This window comes from Lissotriton vulgaris, chromosome 2_2 (assembly GCF_964263255.1).
Source record: "Lissotriton vulgaris chromosome 2_2, aLisVul1.2, whole genome shotgun sequence".
NCBI lineage: Eukaryota > Metazoa > Chordata > Amphibia > Caudata > Salamandridae > Lissotriton > Lissotriton vulgaris.
The window spans coordinates 133,739,405-133,765,321 of NC_141688.1; the positions used below are offsets into that span (position 1 = coordinate 133,739,405).

Genomic DNA, 25,917 nt, shown 5'->3' on the forward strand with positions numbered 1-25,917 from the left:
TCGGCCTTACCAGCTCCCCTCAGGTGTTCACGAAAGTGACAGCTCATCTGTGCAGGTCAGGGGTGTCAGTCTTCCCCTACCTCGACGACTGGCTGCTGAAGGCAGGCTCTTCCCAGGCAGTCGTCACCCACTTCCAGACTACCGACGACCTCCTGCATTTTCTGGGGTTTTCCATCAATGTGCCGAAGTCGCACCTGAGTCCCTCTCAGAAGCTCCCCTTCATCGGAACGGTTATGGATTTGACGATGTTTCTGGTTTACCCTCCCGAGCAGCGAGTCCGGAATATTCAGGCTAATATTACGATCTTTCAGCCTCTATCCTGGGTTTCGGTCAGGATGACCCTCTTGCTTCTGGGCCTGATGGCCTCCTGCATCCTGCTGGTGACGCATGCCAGATGGCATATGCGGACTCTGCAGTTGGACCTTAAGTTCCAGTGGGCGCAGCATCGGGCCACCTGTCCTATCACGTCCAGATCTAGTAGGGCGCTGCACGACAGTTTCAATGGTGGCTCACAAATCTCGATTGGGTCAATGGCAGATCCCTCTCCCTTCCCCAACTAGAGCACACAGTGGTGAATGGTGCGTCCCTCCTGGGATGGGGAGGTCACATAGGAGAGGCAGAGATCAGAGGCCTCTGGTCTCCAGCGGAGACCCGGCGCCATTTCAACCTCATGGAGCTGCGGGCGATCCGGCTTGCACAGAAGGCATTCATTCCCTCTGTCCGGGGAAGTGTAGTGCAGGTGTTCAAGGACAACACCACTGCCATGTGGTATTCCAACAAGCAGGGCCGGGTGGGGTTGTGGCCCCTATGTCAGGAGGCTCTGCGCCTTTGGACGTGGCTGGAACATCAAGGCATCACCTTGGTGGTTCATCACCTGGCAGGTTCTCTGAACACTAGGGCGGACGAACTCAGCCGCCGGTGCATGGTGGATCACGAATGGCAGCTGAACTCTGACGTGGCGCAATGTCTCTTTCAGCAGTGGGGAGAGCCTTGGTTAGATCTATTCGCCACGAAGAGAACACGCAATATCATCAGTTCTGCGCGTTGGAATTTCCAAAGAGGCACTCTCTCGGCGACGCTTTTCGTCGCGAGTGGAGTTGCGGTCTATTGTACGCCTTTCTGCTTATACCACTGCTGCCCAGAGTGCTGAAGAAGATCAGGCCCGACCAGGCCCAAGTCATTCTTGTGGCTCCGGACTGGGCTCGATGAGTCGGTATCCTGAGCTACTCAGAATGAGCATTGATCCCCCGATCCGTCTGCCTGTTCGGGAGGATCTTCTGTCGCAAAAGCAGGGGAGGTGCCTCCACCCGAATCTGTCCAGCCTCCACCTCCATGCATGGAGATTGAGTGGCGACAGTTGACACCTTTTGATCTTCCTCCCGAAGTCTGTGATGTCATTCTGGCACCCAGGCCTCCCTCCACCAAAACAGTATACTCCTGCAGGTGGAACAGATTTGTACAGGGTGCACAGTGAAGGCTGTGAATCCACTTTTTACCCCTCTTTCTGAGGTTCTTCTGTTCCTTTTCTCTGTGGCCCAGCATGGCTCTGCTCTGGGTACTATCAAAGGTTATCTTTCGGCAATTTCTGCCTTTCTACGACTTCCAGATCAGCCTTCTCTTTTTAAGTCTCAGGTTGTTAACCGTTTTCTAAATGGCATTACGCATACGTTTCCACCCGTACCCTTCATAATGCCTCAGTGGGACTTAAATCTTGTCTTGACTTTTCTGATGTGCGCTCCCTTCGAGCCCCTTCATAACTGTCCTCTGCGTCTTCTCACCTTAAAGACTGCTTTCCTGGTTGCTATCACCACTGCCTGAAGAGTGAGTGAGCTCCAGGCTCTTTCTTCTACACCTCCTTTCTTTTATATTCATCAGGACAAGGTGGTTTTAAGAACCCGTCCTTCCTTTCTGCCAAAGGTTGTCAAGTCCTTCCACATCGGGCAGACCATCACTTTGCCCACCATCTTTCCGCATCCTTCAAGGGAAGAGGAGAGGCTCCACCGTCTAGACCCAAAACGTACGTATGCATTTTATCTGCAGTGTACACAGCAGTTCCGGGTGGATGATCAGCTTTTTGTTGGCTACGTGGGTGCCAAAAAAGGTTGGGCTGTGCACAAACGGACCATCTCCCGGTGGGTCGTTCTGTGCATCAAAGCATGTTACTCCTTGGCCAAGAAGGAGCCTCCTGTGGGGCTGCGTGCCCTTTCAACCAGGGCAACTGCAGCCACTTCTGCCTTGGGACGAGGCGTTCACTTGCAGGACATTTGTCAGGCAGCTACGTGGGCCTCGCTGAACACGTTTACCAAACATTACTGCCTTGATAGTCTGGCCCGGAGAGACGGCTTCTTTGGAAGTTCTGTGCTCCGTGACTTTCTGGTGTAATCTTGTTCGCAGACCCACCACTGGGGTTGGTATTACTGGGGCATCTATTCTAAGGTAAGGAATCTTTCACTAACGTGTCCCTTTCAGATGCACAAGTTACTAATTGTGTAACGATATATCTGTAAGAGACATTAGTTAGTGATAGATTCCTTACCGTCCAGCCCATCCTCCCCATTCTGCAAACTGATTACTAGGGTAAAGGTTATCCCTTTTAGGGCCCTAGTTACATAGGGCTATGCAAGATCCAACCAGTGGTTGGATCTTGCATGGCTCTGCGTTTCGGCGCGGAAAGTCGTGTACAGAACTGACGCCAGCGCGCATGGGTGGCGCCTAAGTACCCTCCGTGATGTCATCTCGGCGCTCACGACGCCAGTGACGGACGTGGATCCACACGACACCACCTTCCAATGCACACCGGTACTGCAAAGCAAAACTTTCCGGATCCAGTCTGACGCCTGGGGAATATTCTAAGGTAAGGAATCTATCGCTGACTAATGTCTCTTACAGATATATTGTTACACAAGTTGTAACTTGTGCAGCTGGCATTAGGGAACAACAATAAATGCTGTAAACATGGGATTCTTCCCACAAGCTTAACTATACCTTAGGGAAGCGAGATTTGAACTTTATGGGACCCGTCATATGTCCAATCGACCTGACACCCAACTGTTGCTTTTGGAGGCTATAAAGTGGCTGTTCGCAACAGGGTACGAGGTTTATCTTTGACTTCAAGTGGAAGCTCTGAACCCCAGTACATAGGAGTGATAAGATCAGAAGTAGGACATTGATTGCCATTCCATAGAGTGGAGACTGTGCACAAAAGTCTACTATTACTGCGGCGTGAAGGGAGAAGATTACCTTGCGTATTTAACCTGCTTAAAAATTGAGGCGCAGTTACTTTGAATGCTGCTGGTAGGATAGTTATCTGGACGAGAAGCCTGGTTGAGACTGTAGTTTTGTTACTACTGCTCCCCACCCCACAAGGATCATCACCATCAGAGAAGGAGGCTGTCCAGCTATTCCTCTATCTCACAGTTAGAGAGGTCTTAATTGTTGTTGTGCCTGCCATGTGGAGTATGATGGAAGATGAAGGGGCAGACTGCTGAAAGGGGTGGGTGGAGCACTAGATAAGAGCTACTCTTGCAGCCAGAACTCCTCTTTGCCTTCTATAAGCCGTGGGAAGTTATTAATGGGCAAATGTTTTGAGTCCATCATCAGTAGACCAAAGTGCAAAGGGGTTATAATTCCTTTGTCAATTTTGATCTACAAAGTTAAGTCTGAAACATTGATATACTCCTGCAGCCATTTTAATCCTTATTGAATAAGAAATGAATCATGGAAAAGTAGTTTACCAAAGTGGGTTTGTGGCCACCTCAATTGTTAGCTGCTGTAAGTTTGGCCTGTGCAGTATCTGGCTGTTTAATCACTGGATAATCCTCTGGCTAAGTGTTCTCTAGAAGCCTAGTGGTAATTTAATATATGGGGGCTAGAGTCATTTCAACTGATTCTTTCCTTTCCAACTACAAAGAAAATGTGGATGCCAGCCTCGTATACCGAATTTAACCGAGAATAATAATCTAGCAGTGTCGAGTTGATTTGCCTCTTCAATAGAGTTAACACAGTCGGAGGCCATGTAACTAATGGCAGATTACCATTTCCCAGCCACATTCTTAATGGTACATTGTTGTTCAAATTTGCTGGAGGAAGTTCAGCCTTACCCCTTTTCATACAGTAACTTGGTGCTACAAAATAATTGTTAATTATATTTCGAATATCCGAACTTTTGAGGTCAGAAATCATATCATTGGCATAGGCAGATCATTTTGCTAACTGGGATCCTATTTGAACCCTTCGATGTTTTAAGGTTTTTGGGTACACTAACACCCTTCTCAAGTTCTTTGTAACAGGCAAACATTTATTATATGGTTCCATTCACACAGGTGCAGATGAAAAGGTTTCAGTATAAACCGATTAATAAAAGTAATGGACCAATGAAAAAGGTATTCAAGATTAATAAAAAGTCAGTAATACACATCTTTCTGATGGATACATCTACCTGTGGATTCCTCACCTTATGAATATCCCCTGCGCCAGCATTGCGCAGAAATTTTTCCTAGCTTTCCACGCCGACGAGGTTGTCACAATGACATGGCTCCGCACGCTGCTCCGCATGACGTCACTGGAGCCATAAGAGGACCACGTCGGCGTGATGACGTCAGTTCCCTTTTTTCCGCGCTGTCGACGATATTGGTTTTTTCTGGGACTCTCCATACTTCGACTGGATACTTTGTATTTTCTTTTGTATCTCTTTTTCTCTTTTGTCATGTCTGCCCCGAGGAAGTCCGGTCTTAAGCCCTGTAGGGAGTGCGGTGGACATATGTCAATTACTCATCCGCATGTAGATTGTCTTTGGCGCTTATCTTCAGACCACAACATCGAGGGATGTACTTCGTGCAGGGTGATGAATCCGAAGGCATTGAAGGGGCGAGAAGGCAAACTTTTTATGGCCAAGGCAAGAAAAAAAAAAGGGATTGGAAAAGGTCTAAGTCCAAGTCATCAACGTCGCAAGGCTCCAAGAGGAAACATAAGAAGAAGAGGAGACATGCTTCTCGACTCTGATCTTCGAAGGCTGTGGTGTCGCGGTCGCCTTCTCCTGTTTGTCGTCGAGAAAAGGACTTGGTATCTCCTTCAGTGTCTCCTCAGGTGACTCCGGCTCCATCTCCTTCATATAAAGGGATGCCGAAGCAGGCATTGACGCCGAGATTCTCACCAGCTCCAGAAGGTGTGTCGAATCCTGCTGTAAGAAAGGTTCCTTCAGCTCCGGCTGTTCCACTTGCGGCTCCAACTCCAGAGGTACCACGTTTGGATCTTGAACCGGCGTCATGCCCTCAGTTTCCGATGCTGGGTTCGGATCCCTCACATTTATTTAATGCGATGTATGGCGTGTTCGCCAGGGCCTCGTACCCCTCTGGACCACCTTCGGGTCCCATGGGTCCTATGACATTTAATTTGGGTGTGCCTCACTAGTATCCTCAGGGCCCCCTTAATGCCGTTCATGCCAACAACGCCGTCCTTTTTTTAAAAAGAACAAGGGAAACCCAAAGGAATATCACTAGGGACCTTGGGCAGTTACGTATTTCAAAAAACAGTGGTCCCTAGTAGTTCAGGGATTAGGCAGAATTGATGGACATACACTCAATAGTCAGTATGACCTTTGCCCAACAGGACAGGTTTTTATTGTGAGAGATATTGCAAACATAAAAGGATTTTTTTACACAGTGGGTACAACCAGTAACCCACAGGGGACAAGACAAAACAGGGGGGTAAACTTAACGCAACAAGGGCAGTCTGTGCTAGTATCTCAGTAAACAGACAATTGTAAAGTGCAGAGCATCATTGTAAACGAGTTACTATTTGTAGGGTACATATGATGCTACTTTGTCGACGGCGTTTCAATGCCTACACTCAGATACATGGCATCATCTTCAGGACAAAAAATAATTAGTTTGTCTTGAAAGCATAACAGTTTGTAGGGCCAAATTTGAGGTCCACAAAGTGTTCTGTTAGGCAGTGCCTATGCTTTTTAGATTCAAAGCAAGTAGGGAAATTGAAGTTTTTGGGAGCACAATGAGATCCAAACCAGGGCAAGGGAGCCTCTAAATGCGGGACCGGACCAATCGCGTCTCATTCCTGGTTTGGCAGCTCCTTGTATATGCAGGATACAGGATGGCGGGGATCGCTGAAAAACCTGTCCTGTTGGACAAAGGTCATACTGACTATTGAGTGTATGTCCATCAATTCTGCCTAATCCCTGAACTACTAGGGACCACTGTTTTTTTTAAATAAACAACGCCGTCCTGGCACTTTCTGGCTCCGAGGATGTCGAGGCCGTATGGTCCGTCCCAGGCTCCATCCCGTGAAGCTTCTCGAATTCGATCGACGCCGGCTACTGCAGTGGATCCTTCTTCAACGCCACTCCGGAAGCCTTCGACGCCGCGTGTGGCACTGCCGACGCCGATTCCAAAGATGCGCTCGAGAAGAGAAGCGCAGAGCTTATTGGAAGAGGAGAAGTACCAGACTGAAGAGAGGGAGAAAGGAAAGTGTATGACACAGAAGATGTGTTTGAAGACTTGTGTGAGGCAAGTGACTTGACACTTCTCCGGAGTGCGACTTTGCTTCTCAAAAGGCTTCCCCCTTGAAGGATGTTGCTCCTTATCATACGGTTATTAAAAAGGCTGCTGAGCTTTTGGATTTGCAGCTTCCTATGGCGGAGTATAAGCCTAATCATCTCACAGAAGTTCTTCATTCTTCATCTTCGGTGGTTGAACCACTTTTACCATTTTAGCACTAACTGAGCCAATCCTTGATGTGTGGTGCAACCCTCTTTCGGATCCTGCAGTTTCGAGGTCAGTCTCAAGAAGATCTAGAGTTGCTCCTGGAGATCCGGTTTTCCTTTCTTCTCACCCCTCTCCTGAGAGTCCGGTGGTACAGGCCTCCTGTTCGAAGCAATCTACAGGGGTGTGTTCGCAGGATCCGACAGACCGGGATAACAAGAAGTTGGATTAGTCTGCGAAGAAGGTCTTTTCATCAGCCAGTATGGCACTGAAATCTACCAACGCCACTTGTCTTTTAGGCAGGTATATTCATTCCTTAATGGACTCTGCTATACAGCTATTTCCTAAGTTATCTGAGGAGGACAGGGGTAATCTGAGTGAGGTGTTGGTGGATTCTTAAGCTGCAGCTCGCCAGGTTATCCAATCTGGCCTGGATACTGCGGATTCTGTTGCCAGAGTAATGGGTTCATCCATTGCGACAAGACGGCACACATGGTTAAGATCTGCTGAGTTCAACCCTGATGTGCAGGCTGCTCTTCTTGATTTGCCATTTGATGAGTCCTGGCTTTTTGATGAAAAGGCGGACTCTGCTGTACAAAGATTTGAGGACAGTAAGGCAACTGCAAGGTCTTTGGGTCTGCAGAATCAGACAAGAGGCTATGGATATAAACAATACCGTGGCTTTGGCAAGGCTTCCTTTCATGGGTCCAAACAGCCTCAGCAACAGCAGCAAAACCCCTTGTATAAAAGCTATAGGAGTAAAGGCAGAGGTCCCTTTTGTGTAATTGGGTGTCAACCTTCTTCCTCCTCCTCCTCCTCTACCTCCCCAACCCCTCCTGGTAATGTGGGAAAGCAGCCCTAGATATGCCATCTTGGATCATGTAGGTCCTGTGGGAGGCCAGCTTACCCATTTTCTTAAAGATTGATAATTGATCACTTCGGATCTTTGGGTTTTAGATCTGGTAGAAAATGAGTACACCCTTCCCTCTAGGGAATCCCCTCCTCCTTACCCTCCTTGCCAAGGTTTTTGCACGGAGGATCATTTGCTTCTCCTTCTGAAGGAGGTTCTTACCCTGTTACAAAAAGGTGCGGTAGAGGTTGTTCCGGAGCCGGAAATGGGTGCTACTCCCGGTATTTTTTAATTCCCAAGAATAATGGCAGGTTACGTCCTATCCTGGATCTCAGAATCCTGAATCTATTTGTCATGCAGGAGAGGTTCAAGATGCTCACCCTAGTGCAGGTTTTTCAAGCGTTTCAGCAAGAGGACTGGATGGTGTTCATCGAAGTACAGGATGCATATTTTTTCAAATCCCAATCCTTAAGTCGCACTGGAAGTATCTCCGTTTTACTGTTGGGTTGGATCGCAACATTACCCGTTTGCGGTCCTTCCTTTTGGTCTTACTACTGCACCTTGAGTCTTCACCATCATGATGGCAGTGGTGGCTGCCCATCTCAGGAGGTCTGGATCCCAGTTTTCCCCTACCTGGACGACTGGCTTTTGAAGGCAGAGTCTCCAGAGATGGTGCGTCATCATCTGCAGGTTACATCCCAGCTATTGTACAAATTGGGTTTTTCGATAAATGTACCCAAGTCTCACCTGGTGCCCACGCAGCACAACATGTTCATAGGGGGAGTACTGGATACCACTGTGTGTTGAGCTTTCCCACCTCCACAAAGGATTCTCGACAATCAGGAAATTATTCCCTTGTTTCACAATGGAGCGGTTATACCAGTTATGAAGGTCCTTCACCTGCTCGGTCTGTTCGCTTCCTGCATCCTGTTGTTCAACCATTCACGCTAGCACATGAGGGCGCTCCAGTAGTGTTTCCGCAGGCAATAGTTTCAGCACAATGGAGATCTCGGGGAGTAAGACAGGATCTCCAAAGAAGCTGCAGCGGATCTGTCTTGGTGGAGCGTGGATGGCAATCTGTCTCAAGGAAAGCCCTTTCATATTCCTCCATCGGTGGCCACAGTGAGTACGGATGCCTCTACCCTAGGGTGAGGTGCTCATCTGGGGGATCCTGAGATCAAGGGTCTTTGGTCTCTAGAGGAAAGGTTGCTTCACATCAACCTTCTGGAATTGTGGGCGATACGTTTTGCGCTCTAGGCCTTTCTCCCTTCCATCCGCGGTCAGTCTGTTAAAGTACTGACGGACAACACTTATGCGATGTGGTAGAACAAGCAGGGAGGATTAGGGTCAGACAGTTTCTGCAAAGAGGCGATGCGACTCTGGTCCTGGGCTCAGGACCATCGGCTTTGCTTGATGGCCAATCATCTGTCTGGGGTTCTGAACATGCGTGCGGACAGTCTCAGTCGGCAGGTCTCCGCCGACCACCAGTGGAGGCTTTATCGGAGGTAGTTCGACACATCTTCCAGACGTGGGTAACTCCTCAGGTGGACCTGTTTCCCACTCTCGAACGCGCACTGCCCGTCATTCTGCAGTCTCCAGTTTCCGAGGCGGGACGCGTTACAGTTGAGTTGGAGCTCGCAACTCTTTTACGTGTTTCCTCCCATACCCTTGATTCCTCGGGTTCTGAGGGAGATTCGCCAAGACCGGGCCCAAGTCATATTGATCGCCCCGGATTGGCCAAGAAGGGTGTGGTATACAGATCTTCTTCCCCTCTCGTCGCACCCTCCGCTCCATCTCCCTCACAGGAAGACCTCTTCTCTCAGATGGAGGGGCAGGTTTTGCAACCCCACCTCCAGAGCCTTAACCTTCATGCCTGGAGATTAACCAAGGCCACCTGAATTCTTTTTCTCTCCCGCCTGACGTGGTGGGTGTTATTTTATAGGCCAGGCGACACTCCGCCAAGTCTGTCTACTCCTATAAGTGGTCAACATTTGTTAAATGGTGTGGAGAGAAGTCTATTGATCCTTTGAAAGCACATCTTTCTGATGTTCTATGTTTTTCACTACATTTGGCTCAGCAGGGTTGTGCTGTGGCCACTGTTAAAGGTTATTTGTTGGCTTTGCGGTCATTTCTTTGTTAGCCTGATCAGCCTTCTCTTTTTAAGTCTCCAATAGTCTTAAGGTTCATTAAGGGGCTGACTAACATGTTTCCTCCCACTACTTTTATTATGCCCCAGTAGGATTTAAATTTATTGTTAACTTTTTTAATGGGTTCCTCGTTTGAACCTATGCACAGTTGTCCTTTGAGACTGCTGTCTTTTAAGACGGTCGTCCTTGTTGCTATCACCTTGACAAGGAGGGTGAGTGAGCTTCAATCTTTGAGTTCAAAGCCTCAGTTTCTGACCTTACATGCTGAAAAGATCGTTCTCAGGACCAGGGCTGTTTTTCTGCTAAGGTGGTAACTCCCTTCCATCTAGGACAGTCCATTACCCTGCCTACTTTCTATCCTCCCCCTCACCCTTCCAAGGAGGAGGAGAGACTTTATCGCCTGGATCCAAAGAGGACGATTAGTTTCTATTTGGACAGAACAAAGGACTTCCGTCAGGATGATCAGCTCTTTGTGGGCTATGCACAAGTGCACTTTATCCAGGTGGATCATCTTGTGCATCAAGATCTGCTACTCCCTGGCTGGTAAGGATCCTCCTGAAGGCATTAGGGCTCAATTTACCAGGGCTACACCATCTACCGCTGCCTTGTCCAGGGGTGTTCATGTGTTGGACATCTGTAAGGCTGCAACTTGGTTCTCCCTCTACAGATTACTGCTTGGATTCCGAGGTGAAGAGGGATGGCCATTTTGCAAGCTCCGTTTTGCAAGACATTTTGGTATAGAAGGGTGGACACCCTCCTCCAGGGGTTTGGACTGCTGTGGAATTCTATTCACAAGGTGAGGACTCCACAGGCAGGTGTATACATTAGAAGAACAAGTTACTTACCTTCGGTAACGCTTTTTCTGGTGGATATAGTATCTGCCTGTGGATTCCTCACTGACCCACCCACTTCCCAGTTGTCCACCCTTTTATACCTTAAAAGATGAGGTATTGGTTATTTGATGATTTTGTGTACTCAAGACTTTATTACCTCTATTTGTCCATTGTTGACTTATTTGAAATTTAAGCTTTTTTTGCTTTCTTATTTCAATTTGCACTGTGTGTATTTGTGTGAATACTGTGTACTATGTATGCATTGTCTCTATTGTCTGTCCGCCCGTTTTGCCTCTGTGGCACGGAAAAAATGGGTGGAACTAACGTCATCACACCGACGTGGTCCTCTTATGGCTCCAGTGACGTCGTGTGGAGCCTCGTGCGGAGCCATGGATTGTCGCATGGAGAGCTAGGAAAAATTTCTGCGGAATGCTGGCACAAGGGATATTCATAAGGTGAGGAATCGAAATTTGCCTAGCTTACGTAACGGTAAGTTTCAATTCTATTAAGGACACGGAGGCGAGGATTATGCTATATCTTCCTTCGCTTTATTAACATAAAGACTCCACAGCAGCTTAGGAAAAGATATAATAAGAACAAAAATGCTTTAAACATAAAGCATTAACGTAATGTTCAACAAAAATAAACAACAACTCCCAAGAGTCTCTTGCGCAACAATAGTCCATAGTCCTTTTACTCTGTCCATCATCACTATATAACCGGACTTCTCATCATCTTCCTCCTCTTTCTTCGCGCAGATCACGCTTGAGCCTCATTGGTCCTGCTTAGCACCGTCGTTGCCTGCCAAAAAAGGAACAGCGTCAGCGAGGTGGCCTAGGAATGCGACAACAAGGCGAGGAGCATTCAGTGATTAACACAGTACTGACAATGTAAAGGAAAACGCTTTACTTACTGCCATACGGGGGGGTAGAGACACCACTGTGGCCCTGGTGGGATAATCCTCGCCTCCGTGTCCTTAATAGAATTGAAACTTACCGTTACGTAAGCTAGGCAAATTTCGATTCTATGTCAGGACCGGAGGCTTCAGATTATGCTAGTTTAAAGCTTACTTACCACCAACTGAGCCAAATCCACCACCGGCTTGAAATAAAACCTCTTGAAGGTGGAATCTGAGGACCAATCCGCCGCGCGCATTAGGTCCTCCAGACGAGCACCCACCGAGAATGCCTTAGAGGCCATGGCCCCCCTGGCGGAGTGTGCTCCAAAGAGAGAAGTATTGATGCCTGCTTCTTGCATGACCCATCGCACCCACCGAGCAATAGTAGGGGAGGAGACAGCTTTGTGTGGCTTCCGCAGGGCAATCAACAACTGACGCTCGCCCGGAGGGCGCAGATCCAAGGTCAGGTCCTCATATGCTTTGAGGCATTGCACGACACACAACTTAGGAGTGTCAGTAAAGGCTGGATAAGAAATGGAACGCGACGACGTCTTGGTACGCCGGCCCACGGTAAAAGTAACCCCATCCGGGGAAAAAATGCGTGCAGAGACATCCAGCGCGCGCACGTCCGAGACGCGCCTACAAGAAACCAGACATAACAACATGGCTAACTTCGCCGACAGCTCCTTAAGAGACAGATAAGAATTGGCTGGCCACGACAGGAACAAATTCAGAACCAAATTGACGTCCCAAAGGACGGAGTACCTGGGTTCTGGCGGCAGTGCGAGGCGAACAGCCCGCAGAAGCCGGCACACAAAAGGATGTTCCCCTACCGGGTGGCCATCGATGTTATCATGGCCCGCAGAAATCGCCGACCGGATAGCATTGATTGTCCTATACGCTAGACCCTTGTCGGCCAAATGCGCCAGGAAATTCAGCACGGGAACAAGGCCTGCGACCACGGGATCCAGATCCCTTCGTAAACACCAACGCATCCACTTAAGCCAAGCGGATCTGTAACGCTTCGTCGTACTATCGGCCCATGCTTTGGAGAGCAAGTGCTCAGCCGACCCCGAAAGGCCCGGGAGCGCCCAGCGTCTCCTGAGAGCCTCCACGCCACGAGGCGGAGAGTGTTCTGCACGACGAGAGGGTGAGGTTCCTGATCCGGGTTCGTCAGGAGCAGAGGAAACAGGGGGAGTAGGATTGGAAAATCCCTAGAAAGTTCCAGAAGAACCGGAAACCATACTTGAGACCTCCACAGCGGTGTAACCAACACCAGTTCCGCACCCTGGCGGCGTATTTGAGCCGCCGTTCGCATGATCATGGAGAACGGGGGAAACGCGAACGGCTGTTCCCGACTCCAATCCTGCAGGAACGCGTCCGTGGCCTCCGCTAGAGGGTCCGGCCTCCAGCTGTAAAACCGCGGCAGCTGGTGGTCGAGACGGGACGCAAAGAGGTCCACCGAGAAGGGACCCCAAAGGGAGTGTAGCCACCGGAAGACTTCCGGATCCAGTTTCCACTGGCTGGCGTCCCTGAGATGTCGAGAGTGCCAATCCGCTACCTGATTGCACTGCCCTGGCAGATACTCCGCTGTCACCGCAATGTGGCGAGACAGGCAATAATCCCAGAAATCCTTCGCCAAATCCGCCAAGGCGCGGGAACGAGGACCTCCTAGGTGGTTCACATACCGAACCGCTGAAATATTGTCCATCCGTAACAGGACACAAGCCTTGACCGAATCTTTGGTCCAACAGCGAACTGAGAAGGAGCCCGCAAGGAGCTCCAAACAATTGATATGCAATTGTTGTTCTTCTGATGACCAGGCGCCGCCGGTGGAAAAATCCCCGCACCGGGCGCCCCAGCCGGACCTGCTGGCGTCGGACTCTATGATCAGGTCCGGGGCCGAACCGAAGATCGCTCGCCCATTCTATGCCTCCATGTGAGACAGCCACCATGACATTTCCTCCTTTACTTCGTCCGTGAGGGGAACCCACTGGTCGTAACACATCCCACGGCGCAGATGCTGCGCCTTCAAGCGTTGCAGAGCCCTGTAGTGCAGCGGCCCCGGGAAAATCGCCTGGATGGAGGACGAAAGAAGGCCCACCACCATGGCGATATGACGCAGTGACGTACGCTCTCTTGCGATCGTCTGCCGAAGCAGGTGTCGAATCTTCGCGACCTTCCGACCCGGCAGGCTCAAGACCGCCTGTACCGAGTCCACCACGAAACCCAAAAAGGTGATCTGCTGAGTGGGAACCAAAACCGACTTGGAGCCGTTGATGACGAACCCTAGTCTCTGAAGCAGGCCGACAGCTTGACGCAGCTGGCCCGCCAGCACCTCCGGGCACTGCCCCATGAGGAGGATGTCGTCTAAGTATACAAGCATCCGGACCCCCTGACTTCTGAGAAACTCCACCACTGGGTGGAGGACCTTCGTGAAGCACCACGGGGCCAAAGAAAGACCGAACGGCAGGGCGGTGAACTCGAACACCTTGTCGTCCCACAGGAATTGTAGGAAACGACGATGAGGGGGGTGAATGGGAACGACCAAGTAGGCATCCTTGAGATCCAGTCGTACCATCCAATCCCGAGGGAGGAGCACGTCTCGAAGGAGGTGGATCCCCTCCATCTTGAAGTGACGGTAGACCAACCACCCATTGAACTCTTTGAGATTGATCACCGGCCTCTTGCCCCCATCTGTCTTGTCCACTAGGAAGACGTTGCTGAGGAACCCATGTGGGTGGCGCGTTGATAGACGGATGGCTCCCTTGCGCAGCAAGTCCGAGACCTCTTCGTCTATCAATCGCGCGTCGGATTCTGAAACAACCATCGGGCGCGGGGGCCTCGCCTGAGTTGGCTGGTCGTAAAACTCGATATGGAAACCTCTTACAGTTTGCAAAACCCAAGCGTCGGCAGTGAGCAATTCCCACTCCCCGTAAAAGCTTGCCAGCCGCCCCCCAATCGGAACTTGATCCAAGCAAAGTACACTTACCGGGGGCATTTCCTTGTCCGGAGTTCTTCTTGAACCCTCTGCCACCATAGCGCTGTCCCCTCGTGGGGTAGAAGTTGGTGTAGTTGGCTGAGGTCTGGTACTGACCTCTTCCGGAGCCTTGTCCTCGGTTGTTGGTCTGCTGACCACGGCCGATCGCGCGGCCCCTGCCGCGACCGGCCCCTCCAGAAAAACGCTGGTGGAAGACCTTCTTGATGCTGGACTGAGCCTTGTCCAGCGACGTGAACGTATTCACGAACTTTCCCAGCTCGCGGATGAAAGGCTCACCGAAGAGGCCACCCTGAGCCACGGCACCTGCCTCCGACGAGGCCAGGTCCCCCAGCTTCGGATCCAGCTTGATAAGGAGCGAACGCCGCCTCTCCGTGGACAGGGCACAGTTGGCGTTGCCCAGAAATACGATCACCCTCTGGGCCCAGTTGGAGAGCACCTCCGGCGAAATGGCAGTGCCATTCACTCGAGCCTCCTCCGCCATGTCGAGGATCTTCGTGGCGGGCCCGACCGCATCCAACAACTTGTCCTGGCAAGCCCGCCAGGACCGGTCGATCCCCTTCCTGGGGTCCTTCATGAATTTCGCCAGGAAGGTGGCCATCTTGGGGTCCAACTCCGGTGTCATGGCCACTTTCCCTTCCAGGGTAGGCCGAGGGCATTCCCCACGCAGGCAACCCCTCGCCTCCTTTTCTAGGGGCCTGCGCAGCCTGCCTGCGACAAACTTCGCCACCGTCTCCCCCGGGGCCCAGGCCGCGGATCGGGGGTGGACGATCTCGTCCGGGTCCAGCATGCCCGACTCGTCTCGGGGCATCTCCTTCGCTGAAGGTGTCGGAAGCCAAGAACGGGTCGACTCCCCGTCGTCATCCGAGTCCGGAGAGTCGTAGATCGGGGAGGCGGGCGCCGTAGACACGTCGCCCGAAGTGCCAGGATCCACCAAGGGTGCAGGGGGCACCGCCGTCGCCTTGGCCAGGAAGGCGTCACGAAGCCGCTCGAAAGCGCCCCTGTCCACGCCTTGGGCCTCTGATGAAGGTCCCTCCCCACGAGGTCTCTTCGGAGCGGGTGGCAACCCGCCGGACGTCCCCGGGAGTTCGGGGGACGGAGGCACCTGCGCCGCTGCCAGCTTCGCGCACTCCTCCACGATGCGGGCGGAAAGGCGGTCCTCCATGGGCCCTACCACCTCCGTCACGCAACGATAGATGGAGTTGTCTACCGCCTGATAGAACTCATCATCCTGCAGATAGGGGCAGGCTTCCTCGTCGTATTCCCCTTCCATCTCGGAACCAAGGGCAAATGCGGGGCACCCAAGAGGGCGGCAACCGAGAAGTTCTCGAATGTGGGCAGGCCAAGCGGCTGCGATCACGTTTTGGGCCAGCTGACGTGGCAGGTGGGCTGCACCAACCCCCAAGCGCGCAGACCCTCCTCGCCGGGACCGGGTCTACGTACCCCTCAAGCGCGCTAGGCCACACATGGGTAAAGAGGTGCACAGATCTCGCCCGAAGGCGATTCACGCGGTCAGAACCGCCATACAGACCCCAGAGGGCATCAAAAGTGGACAAAAGTACTGACCCGGATCACCAGGTGTCAGAGGGGTACGCGAGGATCGGCCCCCGCGCAAGCAGACCCTACGGCGCGGCTCCTCGCACTGCGGAGGCGCGCCGGCGGGTCGGCGAGACGACAGGCCGCCCCCTTGCGGTCTATGTACACACCGCACACAAGTGGGAATAAAGTCGCGTAGGAACGAAGAACGTTCCCGCACCTGGGGACTCTGTAAGGAAATAAACCATGCAAGGAGTCCCCCCAAAGATCGTACACAAGACAATCAATCACAATGAAAGGGTAACAAATAGAAAGCACTTATCTGGCTGCGGGAGCAGCGAAGAAAGAGGCGGAAGATGATGAGAAGTCCGGTTATATAGTGATGATGGACAGAGTAAAAGGACTATGGACTATTGTTGCGCAAGAGACTCTTGGGAGTTGTTGTTTATTTTTGTTGAGCATTACGTTAATGCTTTATGTTTAAAGCATTTTTGTTCTTATTATATCTTTTCCTAAGCTGCTGTGGAGTCTTTATGTTAATAAAGCGAAGGAAGATATAGCATAATCTGAAGCCTCCGGTCCTGACATAGAATCCACAGGCAGATACTGTATCCACCAGAAAAAGCGTTACCGAAGGTAAGTAACTTGTTAGCAGTAAGCACATATTATTTTTGTATCTCGGGTACTTTCTAATTTTGAATTTAAATCCTAACATTTCTCTGTTATTTTTCCTTAATGGATACCTCTTGTCCTTAATACACTTGATGAGAAAATGACTGTCAGACTCCTTCGTTGTTTGGAGAACAGACTTAAAAGTAATAAGGCAACTCTTTGTTCTTTGTAAACTAAGATGAAATGTTGCATGCACTAATTTCGAAAGCAATTGTTGGATACCCCAGAGGCAGTACTCAAGAAGGAGCTATTCCAGTACAGCACAGTGTTCAACATTATTGCAGGCTGAAACTTGGAGAAAAGATCCAGGGAGATCAGTCAAAGTTTATGTGGCCAAACAATGTCAATCTTTATCTGAAGATTTATCCCTGTGCAAATTGCAACCCTCCAATCTGGGTTCTAAAAACTTTGTGGTTCTGACATCTGGCAGTATACTTCACAGCAGGATTGGTTAAGTCAGTTACATTATTGCTGCTATGAAATAGAACAGTTGTCTGAATGTCATTTGGCAATCCAGGTTAAGTCAACTCCTCCGTTCATTTCTATGAGATTGATAAATTGAGTATGATTAAATTGTACAATAGAATCACATTTCTGAAGAATATTTTTAACTGCTGAGTCCCTTTTTGTGTATGACTTCAGAGCTATATGATTTGCTATTAAGCCAATTGTTTAAAATATAAAGAATGGGCTTTGCCTTCACCCCGAGGAGTGTTACTCTCTCACATGATGCTACGGGCTGCTTGGTGTACCATTCCACCTTTTATGGAGTTCTTGCACTACAATACTTGAAGGACTATGTTACATCTCAGTACACTAAATTATCTAACATTAAAATATTTCTTGCACAGATGCAGGTGGTAAAAGAATTTCTGACACTTGTCAAGTACAGTTTCTTCCATGGTTTTTTCCTTTGTGGTAAACTGCGTTTATTTCTCTAAAAGGGTTCCTTCATCCTAGGACTTGTGGTAGCGATATATATATATATATATATATATATATATATATATATATATATATATATATATATATATATCTATATATATATATAGATATATGTTTATTTATTTGCAGTTAGTAATGGGAGACATAAATAAGCAATTCATCAGAATACAATTATCATTAATATATATGATAGATAATCGTCTATTTACATAAATATAAACTCTATACTTGTGTATGTAAAAGCTGGCTTTTCGAGGATAAGGTCATGCATAGACCTAGTTCCGACCCCATATTTTAAAAAATGTCCTTAAGGCTCCTACTCTTTAAGGGTATAGCTTTTCATTCACCTTGATACAAAACATCTTAAACAACCATTGTGAAAATGTTGGAGAGTTAGCTCCTTCCATCTTTGCAAGATAAGTGATCTAGCAACAAGTGATGCAATAAAAACATAATGTTGTTGTCGTATTGGTAGGCCAAGTGTATTTGTCATTCCGAGAAGGGCTGTACTTGGTTTGGGCTCTAAATGTATTTAGAGCTTGTTAAGCCTCTGATGCACTTGGTTCCAAAATTTAGGTAAAACCTTTCATGCGAAGCAGATATGGAACTAGTCCCAAATAGGATGTGTGAATCTGAAACTTGCTCCGGAAATAGAAGAATACATTTTAGAGAGTCAAAAAGGAGTGTAGTATAGTTGCCAACTGGAAAGAAAAGCCATACGTTTAAAATTAGTGCGCCTTATGGCTTTTTGGCCCAGATATTATAAGCTCTCCAGGTTTGCAAATCCAGCCTACACCCAATAGAATTTTGGATAATTTGTAAAGTTTTTGGCGCAGTTTAGCCTGAAGATAGCGATGTACAATTGTATTCCAATTGCCTATCCCCCGGCTTTCTTTTACATAAAAATTAAGACTAATCAAATTTACTTGTGAAACTGCGGAGCCTTGAGAACTTCTTAAAAAGTTCCTAAGCTGAACAAATGAAAATATTTATGAAGATGGAAGTCCTGGATAGGACTATTTAATTTGATTCCAGGATTTAATTTGATCTCCTACTAAGAGATCCCTTAAACTCCTAATCTCTTCTAAGCTGTTGTATTTCTTCAACTTATTTGAAGAGCTATCCCCCTACTGTGAGAGATTCGCATTTCTGGCTAAAATGAGATAAACTATTATTCCTGCTTCAATTGAAGAAACATATCAAAAATAATTTGAGGTGTCTTATATCTACTTCGCTTTGGGTGCGTCGGAATTTTTTAAAAAAAGGAACAAGGTGAAAGCCAGATTCCAAAATCATTTGCTCCAAGTAAAAATTTCAGCCCAGATCCCGTCTGGTAAGGGACCTTGTGGACCAATCATAAAAAGCAGCTATATAATATTTTTTAAAGTGGGGGAGTGCGGGTCCGCCATCTGCAATTGTTAATTATAGAGTCTCTAATTTCGTACGAGGTTTCCTGCGGACCAGACCAAATACTGAAGCATTTGGTCTACCTTGTTAAAACATTTTGGGGGGACTTTAATAAATTAAAAAAAGAGAAATAAAGGCAAAATCATTATTTTGACGGCAACAATTCTCTCTATTAATGAGTGGTAAATTCTGCCACTGCTTTCACAGAGTTCTAGCCTTCTTTACCATGCTTTCATAATTAAGCTAGTTTAGCTGAGAAGGATCATGTGACTCATATATCCCTAAATATCGAATTGGGCCGGAAGTCCGAACCTGATTATGCATTTCTAACGGAAGGACCTGGTCAGAGCAGTTGAAGAGCAAGATTTCAGATTTGGAATTATTGATCTTGTATACCCCCAGGTCGGAAAACAATTACTTTTTTTTAAAGGCATTCATAATGTTGTGCAGCTCCGTAGACGGATATAGAATTAGGTCATCTGCAAAAAGTTTTAGTTTAGGAGTGCCCGGGAGGGGTGCTCTGATTTATGGGTCCTGACGTAGTAAAAATGATAGAGGTTCTATAAATAGCGCAAAGAGCACTGGAGACATTGGGCATCCTTGCTGAGTACCTCTTTTGATTTGTAGTGTATTAACAGTTTGAGAATTTATTATGATCTTTGCTTCAGCATTATTGTAAAAGTTGTTTAATAAATTGATAAATTGTAAGGGAAAATAAAACGTTCTTAAAATTGAAAACAAGATTTCCCAAGGATCTAAATCAAAAGCTTTTTCAGTGTAGATCATGATTATAGTAGCTTCTGTGTTTTTCTGTATATAGTAATCGATTGCCTGGACTAGAAAGTTGGTATTACTTGCCAACATTCTCCCAGGCAAAAAACCTGACTGATCTCTTTGGACCACTAATTGGGCAGCAGTAGTTCTTATTAGTGCCATAATTTTGGAAAATAATTTGTAATCAGCGTTTAGCAGGCTGATTGGGTGATACAAGCCCAAATTATCGTGTGGTTTTCCTTTTTTTTGATAACGCTTATAATGACTGCCTCAGAAAGATTTAGGGAGATGGCTTCCTTCTATTATCGCGTTAAATAACTCGGCTAAGATTTCCGTTAATTGAGGCAGAAAAACCTTATAAAATTTGAATGGAAAACCATCACAGCCACATGCTTTCCCAGCGTTATTTGTCGAAGTCAAGATACTTGCTGTGTCGTGGATAAGAACTTAAATATGTGTGCCATATGGTTTCCTACAACTGTGCAACAAATATTTACTTGGAAACCCATTCTTTGGCTTCCGACAAATATTTAATAAGAGTGCTGACCACATCACTGTTCTCATTTTTATTAACCCTTTCAATGAGTGCAAAATTCCCGGCTAATTTTCACTTAGGCTGACAACTTAAGTCCTTCTTGGCTTTCACAGATGTAATATGAGCAGAAAGAAACCTGAGAAAATGTAAATGGAAAGATCATTTGAGTCGAGTTCCACTCCAAGTCTGGGTATGTACGTTCTGAACGCCTTCTGCAAAAGTGGGATTCAGCAATTTCCCTTTCTGTGTGAAGTGCTTTTTATTTTTTCCAGTGAGATGTTTCCTTCCATGGTTGTGAGTCATGGCATCCCTTTGCAGACAAGTCACTTGAGGGAGTACTCGCCTGGTAGTTCCTCCTTAGTGCATCTCTCTGCTCCCTGTCTTACAAGGCCTGTCCAACTCCTACTGCTGCTACTGAGTTTTATTGTGCTGTGGAGTGGAAAAGCTATGAGATTGGGACAGTTGTAGGGAGAATAGAGGCCTAACAGGACTAACCTGTTGTGACTTTAACTTAAGGGCCTAATATCGAATAAAAACATGTCCTATCTGAGTGGCTCCTGACTCTTATATAAAGACCAACCCCTGACCTCCTCACCCCACAATTGATTTCTTTAACTACAACAGTACACTTTCTTTAATATTGAAGGTCTTTTATTACTGTAGTTTTTTTTAAATTAGGTTGTTTCCCCCAAAAATATATTTTTTTAAAAAGGTTGCTTCCACTATCAATAATAAATTTGTTTTTGACTGATACCGTTTTTGTTTTTTTCAAAACACATTTTTATTAGGTCGCAGGGGGAGCTACTTCATTTCTTACAAAATAGTTACTGAGTATAACAGCCAGGTGTGTAGCAGCAAGTCTGATGACCTCCAATGCAATAAAGCAACATTTACAATGACAACATAAAAACATAGCAAGCCTAAAAACAGCAGCTCGGAACTGTATAACTTTCAGTGCCATGAACATACTAATGATCCAGCCATCCCTTTCATAGAGAGTACTTACACATGATTTGGTCCACGCTAACATCCTCATTATACATCTCATTATCACACTGTTTCTGCATATGTAGTTAGTGGTGGTGGGGGGAGGTTTCCAAAATTAGGCCTCTATAGTCTGCCGACAGTTTCCAAATTGTTGGGTGTTTCTGTGGGCCCATACACCAATACAAGCCTGCCTTCCAGGCTTCCAGCCCGGGTGGAGCCTGGGCTTTCCATGCCTTTGGTATGTCTCTTAGTGTGGGTAAGACCCAGTACCAGTAGATGTCTTTTGTATGGATTTCCTCCTATGTCCTCCTTGATATGGAGTAGCACAAGTTTTGGCAAAAGGGGTATATCCCAGCCCAGTATTTCAGATAGGCAGGTTGTGACACCTCGCCAAAATTTAATGAGTGCAGTGCATTTCCAAACTGTGTGGATGGAGGCGCCTTCGCCTGCACCCCAACAGAGACATGCATTGGAAGCTATCAGTCCGGCCTTTCATAGTCTGTGTCCTGTGTCTGGTGAAATAGGCGCGATGTAAACATTTAAATTGAATTAGTTGTAAGCGAGAGGCTATTGCAGTGCCCCATGGGGGATTATAATTCTTCCGTCCAATTGTCATTGTCGAGGAGACCAAGCTCTGTCTGCCATTTATCTCTGAGGGAGTCTAACGTGGTGGAAAGGTTAGCTATAGGGAATTGGTAAACCTTTGTGATCTTGTAGTCTCCCAGATCACCCATGAATACCTTTTGTCTCAATTGGGTTAAACTCAGCCAGAGATTCCAAGTGCATAATATACGGGGATAGAGCGTGGCAAAATTGTAAATATTTATAAAATTGTGTATGCTGCATATTAAATTCCTCTCTAAGCTACTGCACGGATTTTAGGTTAGTGCCCCGCATAACTACAACTACAGTGGAGATGCCAATGGCGTCCCAATCTTGAAATCCCAATAAGGTGGACAGCTGTTAATCGACCCCACCAGCCGTTAATGGAACCCACCATCCCATTCTGTGCATCGAGCCCTTCCACACCTCAATAACCACTTGAGTAGCGGGGGGAGGCCTCGAAGTATCCGTGGTTTATGTAAGAGTGTATGAGGTAACCACTGTTCTGCACAATAGGCTGGGTCACTTCTATCCCCAAACCACCAATCATTCAAGACCAAGAGATGTGACGCTGCATAGTACGACTGGATATCAGGGGTTGTGATCCCCCACAGTATGATAACTAAGAGCATATTTTAAGCGCAACTCTAGCAGTTTGATCACCCCAAAAAAACTACTCAGTCCTGAGTTAATTTGGCAGAACCACAGGGGTGCGATCTGAAAGGGGTCATTTTGCAACTGATAAAGGAGGAGAGGAAGCAACACCATCATAAAAATTGCAACGTCCCGAGTATCGAGAGAGGCAGGCGTGCCCATGACTTCATTTCAGCCTGGGTTCGCTTCCATACCGGGATGATATTTTTCTCCTAGGATATAGATGGGCAGGAAGATAGACATACCCCGAGATATTTAAACCTGGTCGTAGCTAGTGTTACCGCTTCTGCCCAGGTTCCCATTTCAGAGTCTCCTTGTACGGGTCACAGTATAGATTTGCGGGTGTTCTGGTATAAGCCAGAGGTTTCCCCAAATATTTGCATTATGCGGAGCAGCCGAGGTCCCGACCGACGTGGTTCTAAGAGAAAGAAGAAAACGTCATCCGCATATAAGGAAATCCGATCTGAAATCCCTCCCTGCCACTTGAACCCCCTAATCTGTGCATCTGTTCTGACCCAGGAGGCAAGAGGCTCCATGTCCAAAGCAAATAAGTATGGGGATAGGGGGCATCCCTGGTGAACACTGCTTCCTATAGAGAAAGGGGTCGGAGACCGTACCCACCACTTTCATCAAGGCAGTGAGATCCGTATACAGCAACTGGATGTATGAAAGATACTGAGGCCCAATTTTGAGTCACAACAGAAGGGTGAATAGATATGTCCAACCCAGCGAGCTAAATGCCCTGTCTATATCTGCCAGTTAACGCTGCCATGCCTTCCAGATGGCCAACTGCTGCCACTGCATTATGAGCACGCCGAATGTTATGTCAAGTAGCTCAATGAGGCTTAAAACCTGCCTAGTCAGGGTGTACCAAATGTGCCATATGTGGCAGGAGACGATTTGCAAGGGCTTTAGCCAATAATTTAGCCTAAATATTTAAAAGCGAAATGGGGCGGTATGACGCATGCTGGTCGGGAGATATGCCGGACTTGAGGAACACCGCAATTTCAGCGTGTCGCCAATCAGGTAGGAGCCTGCCCTTATCAAGTGCTTCACCTACTACCCCTAGGTAGGGTTGTAAGTTGCGACTGGAAGACCTTGTAAAATTCGCATGGGAAGCTGCTAGGGCCCAGCGCTTACCCTATGAGCAAGTCAACCAGAGCCGCCCCCAGTTCTTTACTCATCTGAGGGGCGTTCAGGTTTGCAGGCGCCAAATCTGTGAGAGTCTTTGGGGGCTGATCATCTAGAAAGCGCTGTATCGTGGATTCTGGCAGGGCATCTCGAGTGTTGTACAGCTCCACATAATAGACCGCAAAGCTAGATGCAATTGGGACAGGGTCTATGAGAATTTGGCAATCTGTGCCCGGAATACAGGGCGTAGTTGGTGGGTGAAGTGCATATTGACACAGATGGTGTAAAAGAGAACTTGACGTATCTCCGAGTCCCACTGATAAATTCTGCTGCTGGAGACCAACCACGGCTGTCTGGCCTCATTCCGCAATGTGTTAGCATACATTTACTGTTGTTGAAGCAGTTGGTGATGTATCGGTTTTCCGCCCTCCCCCCTACTGCATTCCTCTAGTCTAGATCTATGATCTGTGCCTAAGTCTGGAGCAGCGCCTCCCAACGTTTCTTACGCTGGGCCGTGTAGAAGGATATATCTACTGATACCTTTTTCGTTTTGTAAACTGCAGACTTTATTTGGGCTATTAGAGGCTTCCACATTGATGGATAATTTTGAAGGTATATTTAAAATAAACTCCTACATTTCAAGCTAAATGCACTATGAACAATATCCTAAGCACTGACCAATTTCTGTGCTTGGTTTGCTCTGTATGTCACTGAAGGAATTTGCATGAAATTAATCAATAACAAGGCAGTCTCTCCACCCATCTATGAACTACTGTGGGTGCCCATAGCCTTTTTACCAATGTATTTTAACACTGTAATCTTCTTCCAGTAATACTCACAGCATTTTAATTGGTCTTATTTGGAATGCAGTAAATAAAGAAATGAAGGTTACATTAGCAAAGTCCAACTCCATACATTGTGAGCTGTTAGCTGACAGAGTGTGACTCTTTAAGGTATGTTTGGTACAAGTTAGTTTTATCTCTAGCCATTTAATCTGAAATTGTTAACCAAACGTTTTAGTCATGTGCAATTTGATTATGTTCAAATCGCTCGTCTTCATAACCAGGCAAAAAGAAGGTTTCCCCGGATAAGATGGCAGAGATGCAGGCAAAGATTGACGAGGAAAGGAAAGCGCTGGAAGCTAAACTGGACATGGAGGAAGAAGAGCGAAACAAAGCCAGAGCGGAACTTGAAAGACGAGAGAAAGACCTTCTTAAGGCCCAGTTAGTATTACCTTTTTGTTTTTTGGCTACACTCATTAATATTGTTTGGTATTAGAAAGTGTTGCTATGTTTAATTATATTTCATAATATTTTTTGCACTCTTAATCAGATTAATTGAATGGGACAAGTCAAGTGACTTTTCCGGGGTTCAAAGCTATTCTACACTATATACAGTAATCCTGATTGAGTCTGTCCTGCAGAGCTGGCTGATTGAGTTGGAGCTTGGTGCAAAATGCGCTGCATACTGCTTGCAAAGTATTGGTTACAATATGCGTCAAGTATTTTTGGAACCAGTAAATAATTCTTCAAACCTACCGATGTACAATCTGACCTACCCGTTTATTCTTGAGGAGGTAGGTCTCAAATTGCAACTCGGTAGCCTTCTGGGGTCAGCAGACCACCATGTCTGTGAATGGCATTCAATAAAACTTACTTTTTTAAACACAAGCCTGTTTTCATTAAAGGGCACAGGGCTGTTTAAAAAAGAGAAGTTTACTTTGATTTAAAATTATGAGAGCTGGCAGAAGCCCTGTGGTTCGATACCTACTCCCAAAAACATGTGGTTTCTTGTTTGTGAATGGGTTACTTCCCTAACTTGGAGGTTGGTAACATTTCCGTGGTTTACACCATCTGTTTTGGTCCTAAAACCATTGATATTTGTGGTTGAGAATCTGTATTGTGGAAGCAATACCTACGCCCCTTCTGAATAACACTGTTCATATTCTTTTCTACAACCATGTTAGCAGTCAGAAAAGTTATAGACCCCTGAAATAGGTTTAGTATATTTACAGTTACAAATCTGAGTGTTCCCAAACACAAAAATGCTTCGTACATCTGGTCCCTGGAAACTAATCAGATCTCCAGTTGAATAGAAAATCCAAAAACTTGGAGTGTAGAATACTTGAAACATTTTACAGACTAGCGGAATAGATGATGTGCTCACCAGCAAAAGACCTGAGTAAAACAACAAAAAGGACTTGAGTAGGATGAAAATGTTTACGAATGGAG

The 25,917-nt window shown here is 47.1% G+C and overlaps 1 protein-coding gene across 1 annotated transcript in view; it reads left to right on the forward strand.

The window, feature by feature from the left end:
• The window catches only part of KIF3A (kinesin family member 3A), a 332,918-nt gene that overhangs the window by 168,894 nt on the left and 138,107 nt on the right, over positions 1-25,917 (forward strand). The window contains exon 10 of the mRNA XM_086959471.1: positions 24,753-24,909. Coding sequence (XP_086815597.1) covers positions 24,753-24,909 — 157 coding nt within the window. The remainder of the gene's footprint in view (positions 1-24,752; positions 24,910-25,917) is intronic.